This window comes from Drosophila navojoa, chromosome 2 (assembly GCF_054131105.1).
Source record: "Drosophila navojoa isolate 15081-1374.11 chromosome 2, UAZ_NAV_1.0, whole genome shotgun sequence".
Lineage (NCBI taxonomy): Eukaryota > Metazoa > Arthropoda > Insecta > Diptera > Drosophilidae > Drosophila > Drosophila navojoa.
Window position 1 is genome coordinate 30,468,207 of NC_142890.1, and position 22,847 is coordinate 30,491,053.

Here is a 22,847-nt window from a genome sequence, read left to right on the forward strand (position 1 = left end):
GGGTCTAGCAGGCAGTTGATAACGAAAGCAACGAGCTTATCTATCAACAACAGCAAGCCCAACAACAACAACAACAACATGAACATGATAATAGTAATGCCAACACAAACACAAACACGAACAACAACAATAATAGTATAACTAACACAACAACAACAACAACACCGACTGCAACTGCAACTGTAACTGCAACTGAAACACTGACCAATAGCAATAATAACAATACATTAGAGTTAGCCAAGAGCAGCAGCAGCTCCCACAGCCTTAGCCTAGCCAGCACGCTAAATAGTGGCAAGAATAGTAGCAGAAATAGCAGCAGCAGAGGGAGCAGTAACAATCAGCAGCAGCAGCAGCAGGAGTTGTCAGAGAACAAGCCACCGGGTATTGAGGGTAAAACTCTGCTCGACTTGAATGCGGGGAGCAGGGAGTTAGAGGGTAATCAGGTAGCTGATCACAGCTCGAGTGCAGAGGACAATAAGCCAGTGGACGGGCAGCTGAGTGTCGAGGAGACGCAGCTCCTGCTGCAGAAGCTGAGCATCAACAATCCGTTCTATCGCTTTCGCAAGCAGAGCAATTCGCTGCGCGAGCTGCGCCGCCTGCATCGCCAGATGCGCCGGCATAGATCCGAGACGGATCTGCAGCACTCGGCGCACCAACACCAACAGCCACACCTACACCAACACCAACACAATGAAGCCAAAGTTGTAGTTGTATTAGATCGTAAGCAGAACATAGGGTTAAGTAGCTGTAAACAAGGTATGAGTAGCACTAAGACTAGATCCGTAAGCAGCCTTATGCCCGACAACTCGACGGTGATCACGAATCCGTTCTCCATCTTTCACGACGACGAGATCCTCACTCTGGGCGTTAATCCGCGCCTGCGCAGCGCCAGTGCAGCGCGCCCGCAGCGCAGCGGCAAGGGTCTGCGCCGGCTCTTCGATAGGCAGCCAAATGCCGTACCGGCCACCACCGCCCACCACCAGCAGTTCCTGCACGGCGTGCCCGTGCGCCGCTTCGAGCGCCAGGACTTCGATCAGGCGACGATGGGCGCGGCGCATAAGCCGAAGCGCACGAAGGCGATCTTCAAGCAGCTCTCGCTGCGCCGCCTGCACAAGCCGGAAGAGCCGCCCTCGCTGCCCAAGCTGAAGCTCAGCTACCGCTATCCGAATCGCACGCAGAGCATCCAGAGCATGCGCGCCGCGGGCAGCGGGGGCTACGACATCCAGCACGCGCCCTACCGACCGCGCCTCCACGTCTCCACCACGCCCAAGTCCAACTACTTCGAGCGGCTGCAGGCGAAGACGAGGCAGGGCATTCAGAAGATACGGGACAAGTGCCGCAACTTCAAAGCCAGTAGCGGCGATGCGAGCAGCAGCAACGGCGGCGACTTCAGCGGCTTCCACACGCTGGCCAAGGACGAGAGCTTCCGCTTCATCAGCGACCGGGCACACATCTCCAGCTACGAGTCCCGCTGCGCCGCGGCCCACGCCGCCGGAAAGCAGGCGACGATCTACAAGAGCTACAAGTCGGAGATCGACCTGAGCAAGAATTTGCACTACCTGGAGCACTACCTGGAGCAGAACTTCGAGCAGCAGTTGGGCAGCAGCCGGAAGTCGGCGCACTCCGTGGGCCGCATCAGCGGCACCCAGTGCCGCGCCCTGGCTAGCGCGCAGCGCATTCGCGAGACAGAAACGGAAACGGAAACGGAGGGTGGGAGGCCGCCAGCAGCTGCGGGCACGCCGCGGCGACGGCACAAGCGCAGCCAGTCGCAGGCCAACAGCCAGATGGCGGCTAATTACGAGAATCTGGGAACGCTGCCAATATCCGGACGTGGGGCGGGGCGCGGCAAGGCGCAGCAGGTCTTCCACTCGGACTCGTTGAGCAGCTCGGACTATGCGTCCGTGTTCAGCGGGCCCACAGTGACCAAACGGGCCGAGACGACTTTGCAGCAGGACGAAGAGGAGCAGCAGAAGCAGCAGCAGGATACAGAGTCTGCGCTCAAGCTGCGCTACGAGCACCCGGATAAAATGTGCGAATACTACTTCGATAATCTGAACAGCTACGCGCTGGCCTTGGAGGAGAGCGAGGACCTGCTGCTGGCAGAGAGCGCCAAGTCAGCGCGGCTCTTCTACTACGACGGCGAGGACGAGGCGCATGACGTTAATGAAGGCGCAGGCATTGAGGACGACGCTGACAATGACGATCTAGTGCCCGCTGTCGAGCCGGACTACATGACGCGCGACATTCGCATTCGCGTCAACGTCAACGAGTGCGACGAGCACGCTGATTGGTACCAGCGCCAGCAGGAGCGGCAGCAGCAGCAGCAGCAGTTGATGACGACATCGTATGATGAGAACTTGGCGGAGAGCACATTCTATCAGTCACTCAATCAGCACTTGCAGCGACAAGACGACAGGCTCAAGCCGGAGCCGGAGCAGGAGACGGTGTCGGGGTCAAGGTCGGTGGCTGAGTCGATGGCTTCCTCCTTGGAAGGCGGCGAGAGCTACTTGGCGCACTTCCAGCGCAGTCGCAGCGACTTTGAGCGGATCGATCGAGGTAACCAGCTGCGCCCGAACGCCGACATCGACCGTATGTATGAGCACGGCGAGTACTACAGCTTTGGCGGCGACCCGGAGCTGCTGCATTCCACCAAGCAGCGACGCGCAGACCTCATGGAAGCGCATTACTCGCGCGGCTATCCCACAGCAGCAGCAGCAGCAGGAGCAGCAACAACGAGTCAGTTTGTGGAGCGTACACTGCGTGGTGCTTCAACAGCAGGAGACGCACCACCGACTGCAACCACAATGCCGGCAGCTAACGGTGGCGCACTGGCTTTGGCTAGGCCAACCAGCGATGCGCTCTACGCCACCAGCAGCAAACAGCAGCAGTTGCATCTGCGACCAGCAGCCAGTGTCATGGGAGCGACAACATCAACAGCAGCAGGAGCAGCAGCCACAGAGGCAACTGCGACGCCTGTGGCTGCCCCATCAGCTGGAAACGCAAACAGCAATACGAGTGCAAATAATCGCTACATGTTGGAGAATCTGCGCAAATACTACGCAAATCAGCAGCAATATCCGCCCGCACACTCGCTCAACTCCTCCTCTTTATCCAATTCATCATCCTCGAACTCGTCCGTGTCGCAGCAGCAGAAGCTACAACTGCCCAACCACATCTCTAAACACCAGCAGCAGCAGCAGCAGCAGCAACAGCAACAGCAGCTGCGTCGCAACTCGAGCACCTCGAATGCCTCCTCGACAGCGGACAATTTTGACACATTCATTGCGCTGCGCCAGGCCGACTACATGGCCCCCAAAGGGTCCCAGCAACAACAGCAGCGTCGTAGTCAGCATCAGAGTGGGTCGGGCAAGGCACCGCTAATCTCGGCGCTCAACTATTACGGGCATGGCCTGTCCGACAGCGGCAGTGTCCTCACATACAATGGCAAATTATCGGCAACCGCAATGTTGTCACAAGTAAATTTGGGCAGATCAACAGCGCTGCATCAGCAACATGCCGCGACACCCGCAGCAGCAACGGCAGCAGTGACAGCAGCAGCAGCAGCAGCGGCAGCAGCAAAGCCTGCAGCTGCTGCAGCAGCAGCATCCGAGAGCTTCATAGTGGAATATGAGTGTTAGCGCACGATTAAATTACTATTGATCCATTGGGGCCAGGTGCAAAGCCTGTTCGCTGTGGGTGGCTGATGGCTTTAACCACTCGACAACGAATTGCGAATTATTTCACCAGCTATTCGATAGTCCGTTCTATCCGCCCCACTCTCTCGCCCTCTCACTCTATCTAACCAGATTGAGTTTTGGCCAAAATTACACTTACAAATTGTAAACGCAACTGATTGGATTAGCTTCGTCGCCCGGCCACAGACTCCAGCGCCAGCAACAGACTCGATATATACATATAAAAGACTCCGTTAGACTGAAACGGATCGGAACTAAAATAATCCTGAAACTTAAAATCCAGCCCGCAGCTGTAAATGTAAGCTATGCCTAAGCAGAATCTCCCGTTGTTGGAATGGTACATTATATAACATCTATGTATATATGCTCGTAGAGTTAGGAATAGATTATCGTAAACTACTGACAATAATTCACTTCAATTAAGTTTCTTAGCCAAGTTAATAGCGCATATGAAAATTGCACTCGAAATTGAAGTGAGATCGGAATGAAATCTAGAAAAGAGAAGACCTAAGCATAATCCTTCTATTATATCCACTATATACATAAATCATATTTACTCTACCTTAACTGATATGGAATCTTGATCCAAGTTAATCGTTGCAACTTTTGATATATACGTAGACTACATAGGAGTTTCGATTGTTCACATCGCTGTTAAGTTTTTCAGTTTAGCCTAAAGTGTAATCCCAATCTAAAAGATATCCATTTGCACTCAGAGATATGCAAGGATTGTTAAATCGTTTAAGGTTGAGCCTTAGATTACCGTCGACCAAAATAATGTTATTTGATTCCTGAACAGAATTATTGCCCATCTCTGAGGGCAAAGTACTCCAAGTACTATGCAAAAATATTCAAAGTTTGCCGCAAAAATAATTAAAAAAAGGCACGACTTTTCAAATGCAAGGCAATTATGTTTAATTGAAAACCTTAAAAACAACAACAACTACAAAAAAAAAAAAAAAACAATAAAAACAAACTGAAAAACACGTAAATAAATATATAATAATAATAAAAATAATAATAATGAAAAACGCGAAAACAACAATTTGAGCTTCCACGTTGAAATAAAGGAAATTAAAACCACGTACTGCATTAAACGGCAGCAGCTAAATTTTCATGGCAACAACTACAACAACGTCAACAACAACAACAACAATAATAATGAGTGGCAGACGTAATGACAAAGCGCATAAAATATGAAAATCTGTAATTACGCTGAAAGCAAATACTATTAAAAAACTAAGTGAAAAAATGAAAAATGAAAATAGTCAGAAATGAAGAAAAATACGCTGAAAAAAAGAACATTTTAAATTTATTTATTTATGCGGCAAAAGCGTATTAACTAAAAGGATGTAAATGGCTCTACTGTATTCACATGTACGCCATATGTATGTATACGTATGTGTGTATGAGTGTGTATGTAAATGCATTTAGCTACTATGTGTGTCAGTTCAATCAATAGGGTGTTTAACTTTTAAGTACAACTGTAAATACAACTACAACTATAACTATGATTGCAGAGCAAAGAGCGACATTCACTTATTCACCCATTCATTCAGTTGAGCATTTCGGGCACTCAATCACTCATTGAATTCTCATTTCTGTCAGACTCCGAGTATTTTTAATCAGCAGCTCGTCAGACCGAATGTTGCACAAATATTTGTATGATGCCAGGCAGAAGTAGAAAGAAAAAAAGGGAAAACTACTTTGAATTTCCGCAGTTACATATTCAAAATTATTGCATATGTGGCATCTGCTCGTATTTTTCAAGCCGATGCAATTATCTGTGTGCGCGCAATTTATCTCATTTGCGGCTGAGTTATTTCCAACTGCAGCAAATAACACTGCCAGACGAGGCGAGTCGCCCTCTCTCCCTCTCTTCTTCACTCACGCTGTGATGGCCGCATCGCCTGCCCATTCATTGCATTTCCCTCTCTCACTCCCCCTCTGACTCCCTTTGCCTTCTTTATTGTTGAACAGGCAACACACTTTTCCGCTTAATTTACTGGCTGGCAGCTGGCTCGGCTGGCCCGGCTGCCTCGTTTGGCGTTGGGGCACCCAAAAGAAGATGCCACTGTGCCGCAGCACGGCCAGCGGTTGACAACAGCAATTGCTGCATAATGCATATGCCCAGTTGCTGCCCACTGCATGGGCCATGTTGATCCTGCCTGGGTGCTTGCCTGCTGCCTGCCAGGTCCTGTGGCCGTTTCAATTGCTGTTTGCCTTTCCACAGCAACAACAATAATAATTCATGGCATGCTTTATGGCTGACCATCAACTTATCGGCAGTTGCTGCCACCCCAACCACCACCCCTCTCCCAATCCCAATCCCAACTCCAACTACGATGCGCACATCAAGAGCCAACAGCAAATAAATTAATGAAAATCAAATTTAAATTTAAATTTAAATTTCAAATGAATTCGACTGTGCTGCTATCAGTCGTGCAACATCTTATCAGTTGACAACACACAAACAGCAGCCACAACAACAACAGCAACATTTATTTGCATGTGAAAGGAATTTCAGTTAGTTCAATTCAATTATCGAGCTTCAATGGGGAATAGGCAGAGATCAAAGATCCGAAGCGGACTGAAGTATATCTGACAGAGACACACAGACACAGACAGACACATCCACACACACAGATAGACACTGATCACTGATCTATATAAAGAGAAACGTACACAGACATATGTATACCACACAGCTCTCTATAAATATAAATATATGAATGTATATTTATATTTATTTTTACATTTGATCCCATTCCTTTTCTATGCCATGTTTACCGTTTGTCTTAAGTATTCGTGCAACAATAATAATAATAATAATATAACAATATTAATTATAATAACAACAGCAACAGGCAACCAAAAACGCAGCCCTAGCTGCACCGTTTACCATTTATGTATGCATACAGATATATATACACATATATATTTAAATAACTGTACAATTAAGTAATCGTATCTGATATACTTAGTATTTTTACTTAGGACATCTTGCTGCATTCGTCTCTCGTATTATTTCGAAATGTGCTAATGTTTTAGTTTAGTTTATATTCATTTCGAGAATTAGTTCATTCCTCTTACAATTATTTGATATTCGATGAGATTTACAAATGGGTTGTGATAATACACTCACACACACACACACATGCAATACTCACACACTCTCACACTTGCATATGTAATAATCTCACTAGCTACGGAATGTGTACCCCGAAAAAAAAAAAAACAAAAACATCAACATCAAAAATACAAATAATATATATATATAAAAAAAGCAAAAAAAAAAAAAAAAAAAAAAAAAAAAAAAAAAAAAAAAAAAAATCTTAAGATACCAGAATATGTAAAACATCAAAATCAAAGCAAGTAACCAGTAATATCTGCATATATATACTACTATATAATATCTATCGTAAACTGTATAATGTATGTGCTCCATGCATTTTGTGCATTCTCTTTGGTAACTTCTCGAACTCGAATCGTATGTTAATAACTCCGTTTAATTCTATTTGTATTCTTATTCTTCTTATTTTGTTTTGTGTTTTCCGTTGTGTTTCGTTGTTCCTCGTTCTCCTCACCAAGAACATGTCTAGTAAGCCAATCGCAAATGGCAATCACGGCTACCGTTACGCCTACCCACACAATCTTAGCTATACATCTAATTGTGAACAAGTTTCAGTTCCAGTTCGAAATGTTTGTTGCCTGTCTTAACAGCTATTATTTTGTACAACATGCCACTTGCAACATGCAACATGCAACACATTTGTCATTTGATTAACAACCTTCAACCCGTTTATAGTCTGTCTCTCGCTCTCTCTCTCTCTCTCTCTCTCTCTCATTACCACTGTCACTGTTTTATTTATGTTTCGTTACTTTCTGTTTGTCATGAGAGCTGAGGCATGTTTTGTGAACTTTGAGGAAGCAACAGCAGCCACAAAACTAACCGGAATGCAATTGTAAACAAACTGGGCTGCAAATGTGTTTTTAGTTTGTCCCACACTCACTTTTTACCACGAATATTTATTTATTTATTGTTTAAATTCAAATTCAGATTTGAAAAACATTTGATTTTCGGTTGCATTTCATAAGCAAACTCAAACCCAGGCCGATGCCAGTTGTTCTGCCTGGTGCACATTCGAGAAAACCTGAGTTCGTTTCGTTCTGTTGAGTCTGTCGAGAAATTAGTTTTACGCTCATTTTGATATCCATTTTTTAACTGCTTTTGCAGCATGTTGTCTCTGTTTCCGTATGTGTGTCTATATCCAATTACAATCATATCATTTTTTTACAATTTCATGAGTTTTATGCCGAGTGAAATCTTACGGTGTTTCATTCAATTTGACCAGTAAACGAATTGTGATTGATCCTTCAAGCAAAGCCTGTCTTTTCTTTTTGTTTTTGTTTTCGTTTGCTGTTTGTTGTTTGTTTGTGAAAAATATTTGCTGAGCGACTCACTCATAAATAAATGCCAGCTGAAGCGCAGACACGCACCACACAAAACTTGGCCAGTTCATAAATCACAGCTTGCAAGTGCCCCGCCCACCCGGGCACGCCCACGCCAACCTTCTGGCCCGACATGCAAAACTTTATTGTCGCCTCCTTCCCTCCGGACTGTGACCCGGGCATCCGTTAACAGTTTGCGCAATTTGTAAAGGGCTGCAATGAAGAAAAGGCATTTCATTGCATCATTACGCAATTGCATGCAACCCGTTAGCCACTTGCCACTTGCAGCATACCACACACAAACACACACTCATACTATTCACTCGACTTGAGTCGACTTTCGGGACTCGAAGCGCAGGCTTCAGGCAAAGCAGGCAAAGCTTAATGGCAGCTGCTGTTGCCGCTCAACGCCCAGCCCCAATGCCGCCTTAGCTGCCACGCCCACCGCGAAAGCGCGTCACTTGCGTTGCATTAGTCTTGTCTGCTAATAACTTGATCCAATTAATTGTTCGACACAACAAAAGGCTGAAAACAATGCGCAAAGTTTGCCTAGCCTCAGTGCGTATGTGTGTGTGTGTGTGTGTTTCTTTCTTTGGTGTGTGAGTGAGTGAGTGTGTATTGCATGTTGCATATTATATTAACCAAGTTGAGGCAATAACTCGGCGAGTGCAGCAGCGCATTGGACGTCAGGTATCTCTTGCATATTATGGTTAGCACATACAAATACGCACTCACCACACCACACCCACTCACTGGGCACACACACACACATGCACACAGCATACAGCCCCACAGACACTCACTTTTTTGACATACATTCAAAGTCTCATTTTACGCACTGCCAACTCGATAACAGCGAATAATGCATTTTTGCATGCATGCATGCACGCATGTAGCTCTTAATTACAGCCAATTAAAGCTGAGAGCTCAGAGCTGCAGACAAGTACGAATTCTGGCAATATTCAATGTCCGGGCCTCTCCAGGCCCACTTTAAAGTCCACTCAAACCGCGAAACAAACGCGCAAACAAATCAAACGCAGCGCAATGCAAACAATAACAAAAACAAACAGCAAACGAGTGAATATACATATGTATATACATATACGCTATACATGCGCAATTATTATAATTTCATTTTGCTGTCAGTCAAACAATGAGAAACTGGATTTGCTTTATTTATTTTCATTTTTCAATTATTAAAGTAATAAATATTTGGAATGCGAAAAAATAAGTTAATAATTTGTTTTGGTAAACAAAAAGTACAGAATGAAAAAAAAAAAAAAAAAAAAAAAAAAAAACAGAAACAACACAGCAACAACAACAACGGCAGGCAATCGAGCTTGATGAAAATTTAAAACTTTCACCAACGGCACGTTTCTCTATCTCCCTCTCTCTCTCTCTTTCCTTTATATAGAATTATATATATTTTTCGATATAGTTAAATGTGGCTTATGTTTATTGTCTTGGAATCTTTTGCAACAAGTTTGAAGAATCTGAATTTGAGTTCTTAAATGTCGCGCTGCTTGGTTATTTGTTTTGATTTACATGTGTTTATTATATAATATAAGGACTACGAATATACATATATATATTTATATTACTACTATCTGTAAGATCAGCCCTTTCTCTTGATATGCTACCCTTACCACACACATATATTTAATTGTTTACTGTTTATTGTTTCTTAAATTTGAAATGATTGAGCTACTACTACGTTTATGCCTTTTAGTTAAAAGTAAAGATATACGAAACAGCGCGTTTGCAGAGGCCAATTAAGATTGAAATTAAACGGCCAGGCGGCCAAATTGCTGATAATGATCATAACCATGTTGATGATGTTGGTGGTGATGATGATGACGTTTGAATCTCAAGTAAAATGCAATGTAAATGTGTGCACCTTGTATTTAATTTTTATTCATTAAGTGTACAAAATAAAATATTCATATGCCTATTTATTTGCAACTGAAAAGCAATTGCAGTCGATTTTGAATAAAACTTATTTTTAATATATCAATTATTATTTTTTATTTTGTTCCCCATTTTGTACAAGACCCCATTTGCATAGAAAAAGTACGACTCCAATGAAACTCATATAGAGATTACTATCCTAACAAAGAGAACATCAAAACTCATTTTCCTCTTTCTGTTAGACCGTATGCCTTTATAGATATTTAGCTCAATTTATTAGTGCAATTTGTAATAATTTGTATTTTATATAGCGAAAACAGAGGAATGGAGAAGAAATAATAACAACAGGAAATAAAAAAAAAGTTATACAAATATTTATATGATAATTATGGGTGATGCAGAGCAACTATTAAATTAATAAAAAAAAAAAAAAAAAATAGAAGATGAAGAGAAACGGAGTCCGCATTAAACGATGAGCAAATTTATAAAAACAGAAAAAATAAACAAACGAAAAAAAAAAACTGAAAAACAGAAAACAAACACACAGGATAATTATAATAATAAAAAACAATACGATTTAATTGCGAATATGTACGTGTGTGGGTGTTAATATTTATTCATTTGCGTGTGCCTCGATTCTTCATTTTTCAGTTGAGTTTTCATTAATATTGCATTGGGCATTATTATTATTAATAATTATTGATTTTGTTCGTTGCATTCGTGTTCTCCACACTGGCGCGGCATGTGTCCGCGTCTGTGTGGGTGTGCAAGCATTTGGATAATTTTACCCTCTCACTCACTCACTCTCTCTCTCTCTCTCTCTCTCTGTCTCTCTCATTGTCTCCCTTCCATGGATGGAACAATACAAGTTTTTTCTGTTCTGATTTATTCATGATACGAGCGCAGAGCTCGGCCATTTGTTATGAATTTTTAAAGCCCTGTGCGCCGCTCTCTGTTAGTTGATTGAAAAACTTAAATATATATTCATACATGTTTCCTTTTTAAATGAAAGCAAACAAACAATGCAGCGAAACATCGAAAATATTCGTAATTGAGAATCGTCGGCAATCAACAAATAATACATTCCGATTCAGATTCTGATTTCGATTCGTATGCAGATCCATTCAACAAACACCCCATTCTAATGTCCCCAGCCCATCCGCACTCCCACATTGACACAGCACTCGTACACCCACACATATATACAATACACACACACTTTGACACCTTGGCAATGTCTTAACTTGCATATATATAGAACTTACGTAATCTGGAAACTATAATTACTTTATATAATTTGTAAGTTGCCCCTATAATAATCATAGTGTAACCACGCAACCCACATCACCCACCCAGCATACCCCACCCCATCCATCCACTTAGTAAGCCTTGATTTCGCACATGTGTGCATACGAAACTTCCAACAGGCAATTAAAACTTAATTAGCTCCATGAGAGAATTTTCAAATAGTTTCCCGTTTGTGGCGATGCCAAATGTTCCGATTTCCCAAAAATTCCCAGGAACTGCAGAAGGTAGAATTTAGATTGTTTTCTTTTCATGTATTTTTAACATGGTGAGCGCCCCAAATCTGTTATCTTTTATCTCTTACCTCTCTCTGTCTCTCTCACTCTCTAATTATTAATATATACTTATATGCATACATGTAAATTGTTTATGGATTGATAAATTGACCTTAACTTACCACATATATATATATATAAATATATATCTGAATAATATTGATGACTATATATTTATGTATATGATTATTTTTCTTACTTTTGATGACCTTTGATGATGTAATAATAAGCGAATGAACTGAATTTATTGACTTTTTACTTTGATATGAACCTTGAATTGTCATTTACATATATATATATATACAAACATATATTAACTAATATATCCATTCCGAAAAAACCAAAAACAAAACAAAAACTATATGTATATACATATTTGTACGCATACCGTAAAGAACGTCGGATATTATGCTGAACTTCCCACACTCCTGCGTTCGTTCCTTCGTTCGTTCCTTGGCTCGCTCGTTCGTTCGCTCGTTTTGCTGATGATCGTGATTTGCGCATCAAATTTAACACTTACGACAACTTACAGTTAATAAGCATACTAATACTATTAATACAACTACTATTGCTAATATTGATAATAACATTAATAATAATAATACTAATAATAATAATTGTACTTGTACTCGTACCAAGCTAATTTGATGACCTGATATGATATGATCATGATATGTTATGTGGTGCAACCCCCGACGTGTATACGAACGTTTTTGGATTTTTTTCAAGCTACATTATTTTACAAATTTGAATATATTTATATTTGTACTTGTACACAAAACATATATACATATCTCTATATATATAAATATCTATATTTATGCCTATTAACCTATACGACAATCAATATACGACCTAGTCATACATATAGTGTACGCATCATTCAATGCATATTGTAATTTTTAACTGAATGTTCTGTGATAACCAACGAAGCGCAACAAGAGATCCTCTTGACACAACAAAACCAATTTCTAAAACTCAAGCAGCCACACACACACAGACACACACTTACAGCAAAAACCACCCACACAAGGGCGACACACACCAACACATATTTGCCATTACCTAGCGCTCACCTTGTACAGTTTTATTTGTTGTGAACACACACATACGCACACTCAAACACACATTCGCATCAGCACGAGTCGTTTTGTTGTCACGATCATTTGTCGCACCACATGGCGTATACTTAATATGCGATCTACCCTTGCAAGCAGCCATTTCTGTTTGATGGTTTGTGGTTTATGGCTTATGTGGCATGGCACAGCTGCTAGGCCAAAACTCATTATAAATTAATTAGTCCAGCAATTAATAATTTCACGTTCCATTTAAGTTTGTTAATGAATTAATATGCTCCACAGCGACTGCAACAACAGAAACGATGAAGACTCATAGCGCACCCAACACAAACACAAACACATTTACACAGATATACAGCCTACAGAACAATAGACTTTCTAGCCACACACCACCAACCAAATAGGTATCCACCATTAAGCACCACCAGCACCATCAGCACAGCACCACGTCGTCTCTTCTGTTTTTTCTCTTTCTTCTATTTCATTTTCTGTCTCGCTCTTTGCATTGTAGCCTTTCAGACAACATAACTACTCGTGAAATTTAACACCCTTTAGCATTTCTAATGTGCACCCCAAAGTAATTTGCATACAAAAAAGTTTGCGTTTGCTTTGCTCATTTTTGTTTTTTTTTTTTTACCTACGTTTTTCAATGTTCAGTTTTGGTTATGTGAAGCAGGCGACCAGAGTTTGATAACTTTTGAAAAATATTTATATATATATATATATATATAACTACAACTTAAGTGAACAGCAAAAAAAGGAAGAACCAAAACAAAACAATTACAACAACGTTTGGCTGGAAATGTAATTAGGCTTTTCACCTGCAGCACCGAATTAAATTCGATGTGTTCGTTTTTTATCGTTTGCATTTTCTGCAAAAACTAAAAGTTAATTTCAATTTAGTTTTAAGTGCACTAATTATGATTATAATTATAATTTTCGCAATGCCCCAACTGCTGCACTGCACTGCACTGGCCGAGTACTTAAGTTACCTGCATTAAACTCTGAAGGTAGTCGCCACCTGCCCTCAAGCAAGTCCAGCCCCGACACCCAGCAACCCCCTATACGCCCCTCGAGCCTCTCTGCATCCCTTAAATATGTTATTGCACTCGCTCAATGCACTCACAAAATTTGTTATCGCTAGCACCGGATCTAAATAGTTTTATGGACTTGGGGAAAGATCTAAATGTTTTTATCGCTCGTTTTACGAAATGCTGCCCTTAAGCATGGCTTCGATTTGCTGCGTTCAAGTTCTGAGATATGAAAACCGTTTGGGGCCAACAGTCGCATTACCATTCTTTATTATATGTGTGTATTTGTGCATAAAGTATCTGTAAATACTTAAATTTCAACTTAGACTGAAGAAATATGAAGTCGAAGCAGGAGAAAATAATTGTATGCCCAGTGAATTTTAAAGAGAATCTAAAATGGAAAATTTTCAACAAGTTGATTCCAATAAGACTATTTTTAATGTTTAATGGAATGTTCTAAAAATCTAATTATTAATAGAGAATTACTTCATTTAGAGGATTTTAATTGCAAAAATATTAGATATTTTAAAAAATTTCCTAATTGATCTTATTTTAATCAATAGCCGCTTACTTTTTTTACAGTTTTATAAGATTTAGATAAAGTATTCGCTTTAATAGACATTTAAAGCATCTAGATAAACTTTTAGTTATTTTTTTATTATTTAAAAAAGTTTTTCGGAGATCTGTATATGAGCCAATCTCAGTGGGTCCCAATCTATTAAGTTTTTGAACAGTAATATCATAAAGATTTGGTATATTACAATCTACATCTGAATTTGAGTTTGAGTTTCCAGCGGTTAGGCATCGTCCAATTCCTACAAAGTAAGTACATGAAGATAAAAATGTATCCACACTATTGAATATTTAATTAATTATATTCCGTCGCAGTCTTACATAAGCCTAATTGAAATTATTCTCTACCATGATTGCAATTACATCTCCGCTCTGCTATGCTCTACGGATATCAGATATGAATTATTAATATAAATATATTTATACATTCAATATAAAATATAATTTCTATTTATTCTTAGACTGCGTAGATATTATTTTTCTCAAACAAATTTGCGCTTGTTTTCCACATTATGATTCAGGTTTATTGCCCATACTTTGGGGACTCGATACAGTTTTATTGCTCACACGCCAGGTCGACCCCATATATGAAATATAGAGATAAATCATACATATATTTATCTGAATATTTATTTCCATTTGTCTAATAAATAATAGTGCTGAGTTTGTGTATGAACTGATTTACCGCCTCGAATTAGATATTAGCTTAGTCTCCATGCCAACTTGATGCCGAATTCTTGTTGATAAGCTGCAATATGTCTGAGCGAATTACTTTTGTGATTCCTGTCTGTGCGTGATTTCTCATGTCACAGTCTCGTTTCATTGCGCTCTTATGGGGCCAATCATTTGGGTCGCCTTTCAGCGCCATTTTAATGCCTCATTGACATAGGCAAAATATGCATATATATACATACATACACACATAAATATAAGACACAATGCCTTGGCATTAATTTTATGGCATGTTCGACGCTCTTCTTACATCATTTGCTGGCCCGTGGGCAGGAAATGCAAAATTGTTCTACGTTAATAAATTTTATTATTGTTATGAACGTGCGAGTGTGTGTGTGTGTGTGTGTGTGTGTGTGTCCTTTTGTTTTTGCTTCCTCCACTGGCATCTTTGTGGCACTGCAGCTGCATGCTGAACATTTTATTGTATTTCATTTTAAGTTCAACGCAGCATAAATTTCCGTAAGGATTTATGTTGCCCAGCGTATCCTTTGGGCCACCTCAGCGCAGCCTCCACAGCCATTTCGTGCGTCTGTGTCGCTTCATTCGGCACGGCAATAATTTATTACGTTTGCATTTCCGCATCGAGTTCATTGAGCTGCATGGCCAGGCGACTCGCCTTTCAGTGAACGTCCTTCCGCTCGCTCTCTTTCTCTCCCTCTACCTCTGAATCTGTCTCTCTCTTTCTCTTTCTATCTCTTAAAGCCACAATCATTTTGCATTTTGCTATTTAAAGCGAATTACGCCGAGCATCAAAAAACGTTTTCTTGCCAAATGAACTTGCGGCCAAAACTTTGCTGCCAACCGAGTGCAACTCGGCACATAAATAGCAGCAGCTGCTAAACTAATGACAATCGCTACGCAAAATGAAAAAACAATGCGGGCATAAATTACAACAAAAGTGCATAAGCAACAGCAACAGCCACAACTAGAGACAGAAAAATCTCAGATGACATTAAAGTGCCAGAGACAATGAAAATCGCATACGGCAAACAATAGAGCATCAAATTACAGCAAACAACAAGCGGCAAGAAATGTTAGTCGAAGCCGAAGCGAAGCCGAAGCGAAGCCAGTTGAAGACAGCACAGCCAGAAGGATACTCCCACCAGCCGCAAAACACACACCCACACACACACCCACACACACACATACACACACACACACCAAAAAAAGAATCTCGGGCAGCAGCAGCGGGCATCTATCGCACAACTTTGCATTGTCGTGGCTTTTGTTTCAAAGTGCCATGGCGTATACGCAATTTGTTTGCACACACACACTTATGTGAGCTATCAGGCTGTGTGCCTATTGTAATTTGGCGCTATTATTAAAAATCCTTTATGATGCCAGCGACAGCGACAGCAACCGCAGCTCAGCTTTCAGCAAACGCATTTTCTCAGCTCTAATTGCACCATTAAAGAATGACAAACGAAAGACCGTACAACTACCGTACTCCGCAGACCCCAACTTCGCCGTACCACTAGCACAGCTCGCAGCAATGCCAAAAACAATGGCGTTAAGAATAAGGCATTTAATATGGTTTTTATGCGTTGTCATTTTTACATACCCTATAAATAACCGGAAACAGCAATACACCATCTTCCATTGCATTGCTCAATAATAAAGAACTTACTTGCATACATATATATAGCTCAATTTTCAATTTATTCCCATCAAAACTTTTCCAGCTGAGAGTATGCTCGATGTTGAGAAAATCCTTCTTAAAGATCTTCAGAGGGTATTAAGTGATCGGCCATTGCCTTGCCGCTCGTCTCTTCTGTTTTGCTTTTCAGATTTCTGTCTGCTTCTTTTTGGTGCACGGATGTCATAAATGGCATGCTCCACAAGATGGGACTCAAGTATGTGAGCGCCACCACTGTATGTGTGTGCGTGTGTATGTGTGTGTGTGAGGGTAGGTGTACCAAAGCCACTATAAATGTTATTTATTTTCGTACATTTGTGCAGCGAGTATCACCATCTGCAGGTGTCTTTTATTTTTTAATATGCTAAAGCGCAAAGCGAAAAGCCCCAAATACAAATTTGCATTTTATTGCCTCCAGCTCAAGCGTGAGCCAAGTAAAGCTCTACAATATAAAGTAAAAACTAGCAAAAATAGAAAAGTAGAAAGGGCTTAATTCCGCAGTGAAGACTGGAAAAGGCATTGCAATGGAGCAGGACAACAAAACTTTAATTAAGCCTGATTGCTATCCCTTTTACAACCCAATTAATTAAAGAAAATTCTGTTCATTCTTTGGCTACATTTAAAAATATAAAAAAACTTAAGATAGTTTTCGAAAAACGTGTAAATTGCCAGATGGGTCCGTGGTATATGGACAACCCTTGCCTTTAAAAAAGAACTCATATATGTATTCATTGTATATATCTTATTGGCCGACTAGACTTAGATAAGTTTCTGTAGAGGAGGAAGCAGATAGTGTTTATAAAGACTTTTATGAGTAGTATTAAATGTATAAAAGAGTGTAAAGAATATTTCTATTGTTCAGGATTGTCTTCTATTCCGATCCTTTCTTACTGCTATTGCATTTCTAGGAGAGTAACCCATTCAACACTGGGCTCTCACTAATGTAGGCTTCGTTTACTATTTTCAGCCCAGATAATCATCAGGAAACTGAAATATCTCACCAAATTGGATCCTTTCCTTTCCCCAACTCAGTTGTCAATTTGAAACGAATAAGACAGATATTTATGGGAATATCCCTGATAAATAATCGAATCAAGTCAAAGAGCAACATAACCGTTTTTCGGTTAACCGATTTAATGGACATTTGCGATGTATCTGAGCCGGGGTAAGTGCGAGGTTGGATCGAGGAGCTCTTTGGCCTCGTCGCTCGTTTAATTGGCTTAAGAGCACAAAATCGTTCGCTTTTCAGCTGCTTTGGCCTTATTGAAAAATTTAACTTGCAATAAAATTTAATGACTTTGCGCTTTTTAATAAAATGCGCCCGACCTCCATCTGTCCGCTCGCTCATCCTGCGCCCGCCCCCACCCTCAACTGAGCTCACAATTTAAGCGCGAATTTGTGTTCATAATCACAATTTCGTACCTTTTCTTCTCTCATTCCTGTGCGCTTTGTAATGACTACACAAAATATCACTCAGCCCCGCCCAGCTGGACTGTGCGTGCAATAAAAAGTAACGAGGCTGTTAGCATTAAAGCAAACGTTCGTCCGCTGCGGCGGTCAAGAAGTCAGCAGTGGAGTGGCTGAAACAAAAACAAAAAATAAGAAAACCCACAGACTCATTGCCGTTAAGTCGGCGGTAATATTTAAATTTATATTGCGGTTACTGTCCCGCTCGCACTTTCACTGCGTCACTGTCCAGCTGTCCCGCTAGCCCTTGGCCTAGCCCCGCACCTTGCTCGGCCATCAATTCTTCGTTTAATGCCTGCGCAAATATTTGCGCAATCAGCAAACAAAACAAGCACCGTCGCCCGCCGGAGTGCCCGCTGTTTGAGTAAAGCAATTGACCGTTGCTCCGGACACGGCAATTTACGTGCTGAAGGCAACGGCAATAGCAGCAGCAACAACCGCAACAACAACACCAACAATATAATAATAACAACTACCACAACAGCACCGCAAACTCGGCTTCCGTTTCTGCTTGTCCTTGAACCGCCAAAGCGCGACGCGTGATGCGCGCCACACGTCGCGTTGACCGCGGTATTTGTGCAGCATACATAAACATGCGCAGGTGTTTTTGGCCCCGCCCACGCCGCCGGGCCATCTGCCCGCCCAAAACTCCCCGAGAGACAAAAACTATTGGTATTTGCTTTATATGTATATATTCCTTTTGCAGGCCAGTCAGCCGACGAGCTTACTTTTGGCTCACGGCGCGTGCCGTAAATAACCTTGTTAATCATTTAATTTCAGCACGCACACATGATAGCCCCAGTTTCCCCTCCCCCTGCCAGCTCTCCGCCTGCTGCTGCTCTGCTGCTGCAGCCCTGGCAAACAAATTCAAATAAATGGCGCTGCTGGCTCGGCTGGTGGGCCAAAAGCCTTTCGGCACTCTTAATTTATTGTGATTTGCTTTCGGCGGATTGCTGCTGGCCAGCGACAATCAAGGGCTTTCTAGGCCATCCATTTTGCGCGAAAATTTGAGCGGGAGCAGGAGATACAAGGCTTAAATATCATGCAATGTGACAGCCAACATGCTTCACTCTCTTCTCCCTCACTGAATTCTATTTATTTCAGTCCCTTCAATATTAAAATTGATTGTGCGAGTAGAATGAAATAAAATAAGAATGTTGGGTAATTTTATCATATTCCACATAGATGTTAGTATATGGACTATCATATGTTAATAGTTGGGGGGAAAATAGTTGCGATAATAAACCCCAATTTACTACTTAATGATTGAAAATGAGCAAGTGATTAAAATAAGAGGAATAAAAAACACGACAATAGTTGGGGGATAATAGTTTGAAATTATTATGTGTAAATTCTGGAAGCACACATTCAGATTCTTAGACACGTAGAAAGAACTAAACTTGCTTGTCAAACCCAAAGTCATAAAATCGGCCAAGTATATACATAGTAAAGTATTGTGCATTTACAGATTCAACATTTTCAACTCAGCCTTGGCTGAATACTATCAGCCGCCCCCTCTTCCTATGACATGGCCTTAATAGGCGTAATATTTACGTACGCTATGTCAACTACTATTTGCAAAGGATTTGAATTCAATTCAATAATTATTTGTTGCAGTGATGCGTCGCAAGCTCTTCCTCTTATATTAATTGGATCGGAATTAAAATTGTTGACTTAAATCGACTCATTTTCTCAGCATTCGTTAACGAATATCCTGAATTCAGCGAAAATGAGAGCGGGCTGCTCCCGTCAGTTAAAGGCAGAAAGAGGCGTGGCAACCACCATTAAGTAAATATATATTTCATATTTCTGTCTGCCTGTAAAGCTGGGTCATAACAGATGGGCAAAGAGGAGCGGTGACTTCTTTTCGAGAGAAAGAGCTGTTGGTAATATGTTCCCAAAATGCCGACTAATCTGAAGAGAAGAATTCAGGATATCTGCTAGTCAGTCACTGCATACCAATCTTCGATATTCAGTCCAGTCTTCAATAGCGTTAAGAGTATTTTTAAATAACGCATTCGAATGTCTTTATTCATTAAGTTCAACTAAATTAAGAAAATATGCTCTCTACCGCTCATCGTCGCTTTTTAATTGTTTAATCGCAGTCTGCAGAGGGTATTTCAAAGTCACTCAGAGACCACTTCAGCACTTAAGCCACAGTCTAAGTTGACATTTCGTTAATTACGGTTTCTTCTCGCTGCACAGCCGCACTGGCTGTGGGCCATGGGGCGTATGCGCACTATTTGGGGGGTCGTTGCAGAAAGCGTTGCATACTTTTGTGCGCGCATTTAAATATGTATTGCTCTCGCATACACACACAGGGAGAGTATTGCAGTTGCTGCCCGTTGCACGTTATGCAAATGCAAGTATTTACTATTTATTTACAACTTACATAAGTACGTGCTGGCCGCCCCTTAGCCGTCTCCCCTCTCTCTTGCTCTCTCTCTGGAGTTCGGGCCTGGCGCATTTTATGCGCTAAAAGTCGCACACACAAAAATGCAAAAGTATAAACATTCTTGCGCTGGCAGCTGTAAAAGTTTTCGGTAAACGCATTTCAAACACTCGCTGAGATAGTTATTACAATTGTACACAAAAGTAGCAGCAGGAACAACAACAGCAACAATGCTCAGGCGTGGCATGGCGTGAAGGGGTGTTGCGGGGCGAGGCAAGTTGGAAAAACTTGCAGCATTTTCTTCAAATGAAATGCAAAGCGCACAACGCACAACGTAGCAGCCATCGAATGGCAGCGCAGCGCAGGGCAGTGGAGCGGGGGCATAATATTTACAAAGCAGTTGTCTTCTTCTTCTTGCTCCTCGTCTTGCTCCTCTTCCTCTACGTCTTGCTGGCGTGTTTCAAATAGAAGGCATTTGTGAGTGCAGTTAGCTTTGATCGGCATATGGGCGTGACGCTGCCAGGCGGATGTCGACGAGCAAGCCGGAAGCACCGAGGACGTCGACTGCTGAGCCAAACATCCGCTGGACAATTGATGAAAGCGTTGTATGCAAAGCAAAGCAGAGCAGATCTGAACAGCGCAGTAGAGTGTAGTACAGTGTAGTGGAGTGCAAGGCAGAGCAGAGTGGGGCATGCCATAAGTTTCGGGGCAAGTAGCTGAGCAAGAAGCATTTGCCGTGTGGAAAACTTTTGTGCAGCTGCTGACGAGGATGCGGCGAGGATGAACCTCGGTTCCGCTATCTAGCGAATACACACACACATATATATATGTATACAGTTGTATGTATTAGTGTATACATCCCATCCAATTTTTTCGTGTTGCTGACGTAAGAGGTCCTGCGCATCGTCCTGTGATGTTTTTCGTTTCGTTTCGCGCCAGCAGCAAAGTGCACAGCGCCAAAGTTTTGTTTACAAAGTTTTCAAATTTTTGTGGCACCCAGTTGAACTTCCTGCTGCCCCTGCCTGCTGCGCTAAGCGGCGTTCACTTCCGGCTGTTGATGATGTTGCACTCCTCCCAGCCGTCTGCTGCCATTGATAATCTAACAATATTCGCGGCTGCTCGCAATGGAGTGCACCTTTCTAAATGGCTCTGTCGGGGCAGCTCAGCGACACCAATAATCCATCATTAGCGTTGCGTGCCGCAATTATGTGTGCTGGCTCTATTAGATTTGCCCGCCTGCTAAATGATGTAGAAAATTCAGCACTCGAGCTGCCTCAACTTGCGACTGTGGCACTTGCTTGTGCACCTCCTGCTGCTCCTGCTGCTTGTCATTGCGTGTAAAATTATGTCAACGCTTGTCAACTTTTATGTGCAGCAAGAAGTTTAGCCAAGTGCCACGCCCACCTTCGAGCCCATGCGCTAAGTGCCTTTGAGTGTACATTGAGTGAATGAATGAAAGTTTCTTTAGCGTTTGTGTGTTCTGTGTGCTTGTGTGCGTGTGTTTGTTGCCGCTATTTGTTATTGACTGAGCATGAGGCGTGCCGCTGCAATGGCTCTGGCAGTTGCGCCAAGTGCGTGCAAACTTTTTAAATTTAAATGCGGAATTTACGGATACACGGAACGTACACCACGGCGGCGTTCTGAAGCTGCAACTTTAAGACAGCAACTCTTGCGCTGCCCTTCAAGTTCAGCCACGCCCCCGCAGTCGGGCGCGCATTAGCGTGCCACAGCGCGCTTTCTTATTAAAACTTATGCTCACTTTTTTCCAAATTGTCCCGACTAATTAGCTTTCTTAGCAGTCGGTTCTGCCCCAATTTCCCCACGATTTTTTCTACGATTTTCTGTTCTTTTTTGCTTTTTCTGTGCTCGCCTAATTTGCAGAGCTGCCAACTCTTTCCCGCTTGCCCCTAGCCTGAATTAAGCAAGTTTTATTCGCCACTTTATGCTGCCACAAAGCGACTAAGCAGCAGCCGCGCCGTTGCATGAAATTTGGCTTGGACTCGCCTTGGAATTATCATATCTTATATACACTTGTATCTGAATAGTTAGGTACTACACAAATAGTAACTGTATATCTCTATACGCATATATATCGTTTGTTCTCTATGTCTCTGTAACGGAATGCAACTAAGTAGAGCTAAAAGAACTATATGCACCATTTTTATATTTTCTATTATTTTTATATAATGTACTAAATGTAATAAGTTTAACTTTAATTTCTCTTTACTGCTCATCTAAACGTTTCTGGTATATATACTTCATTTTCCAATTCTCTTTTTTTATTGTTAATTGCTTAAATACA

At 41.8% G+C, this 22,847-nt stretch overlaps 2 protein-coding genes across 3 annotated transcripts in view; both read left to right on the top strand.

Annotated features, from left to right (window-relative positions):
- Window positions 1–22,847, top strand: part of LOC108658492 (uncharacterized) — a 94,538-nt gene that overhangs the window by 67,302 nt on the left and 4,389 nt on the right. The window lies entirely within an intron of this gene.
- LOC149092453 (uncharacterized) lies at window positions 4–10,098 on the top strand. Its single transcript, XM_089265728.1, has one exon. The coding sequence runs from the start codon at window positions 609–611 to the stop codon at window positions 3,636–3,638; it is 3,030 nt and encodes a 1,009-aa protein (XP_089121854.1). The 5' UTR covers window positions 4–608; the 3' UTR covers window positions 3,639–10,098.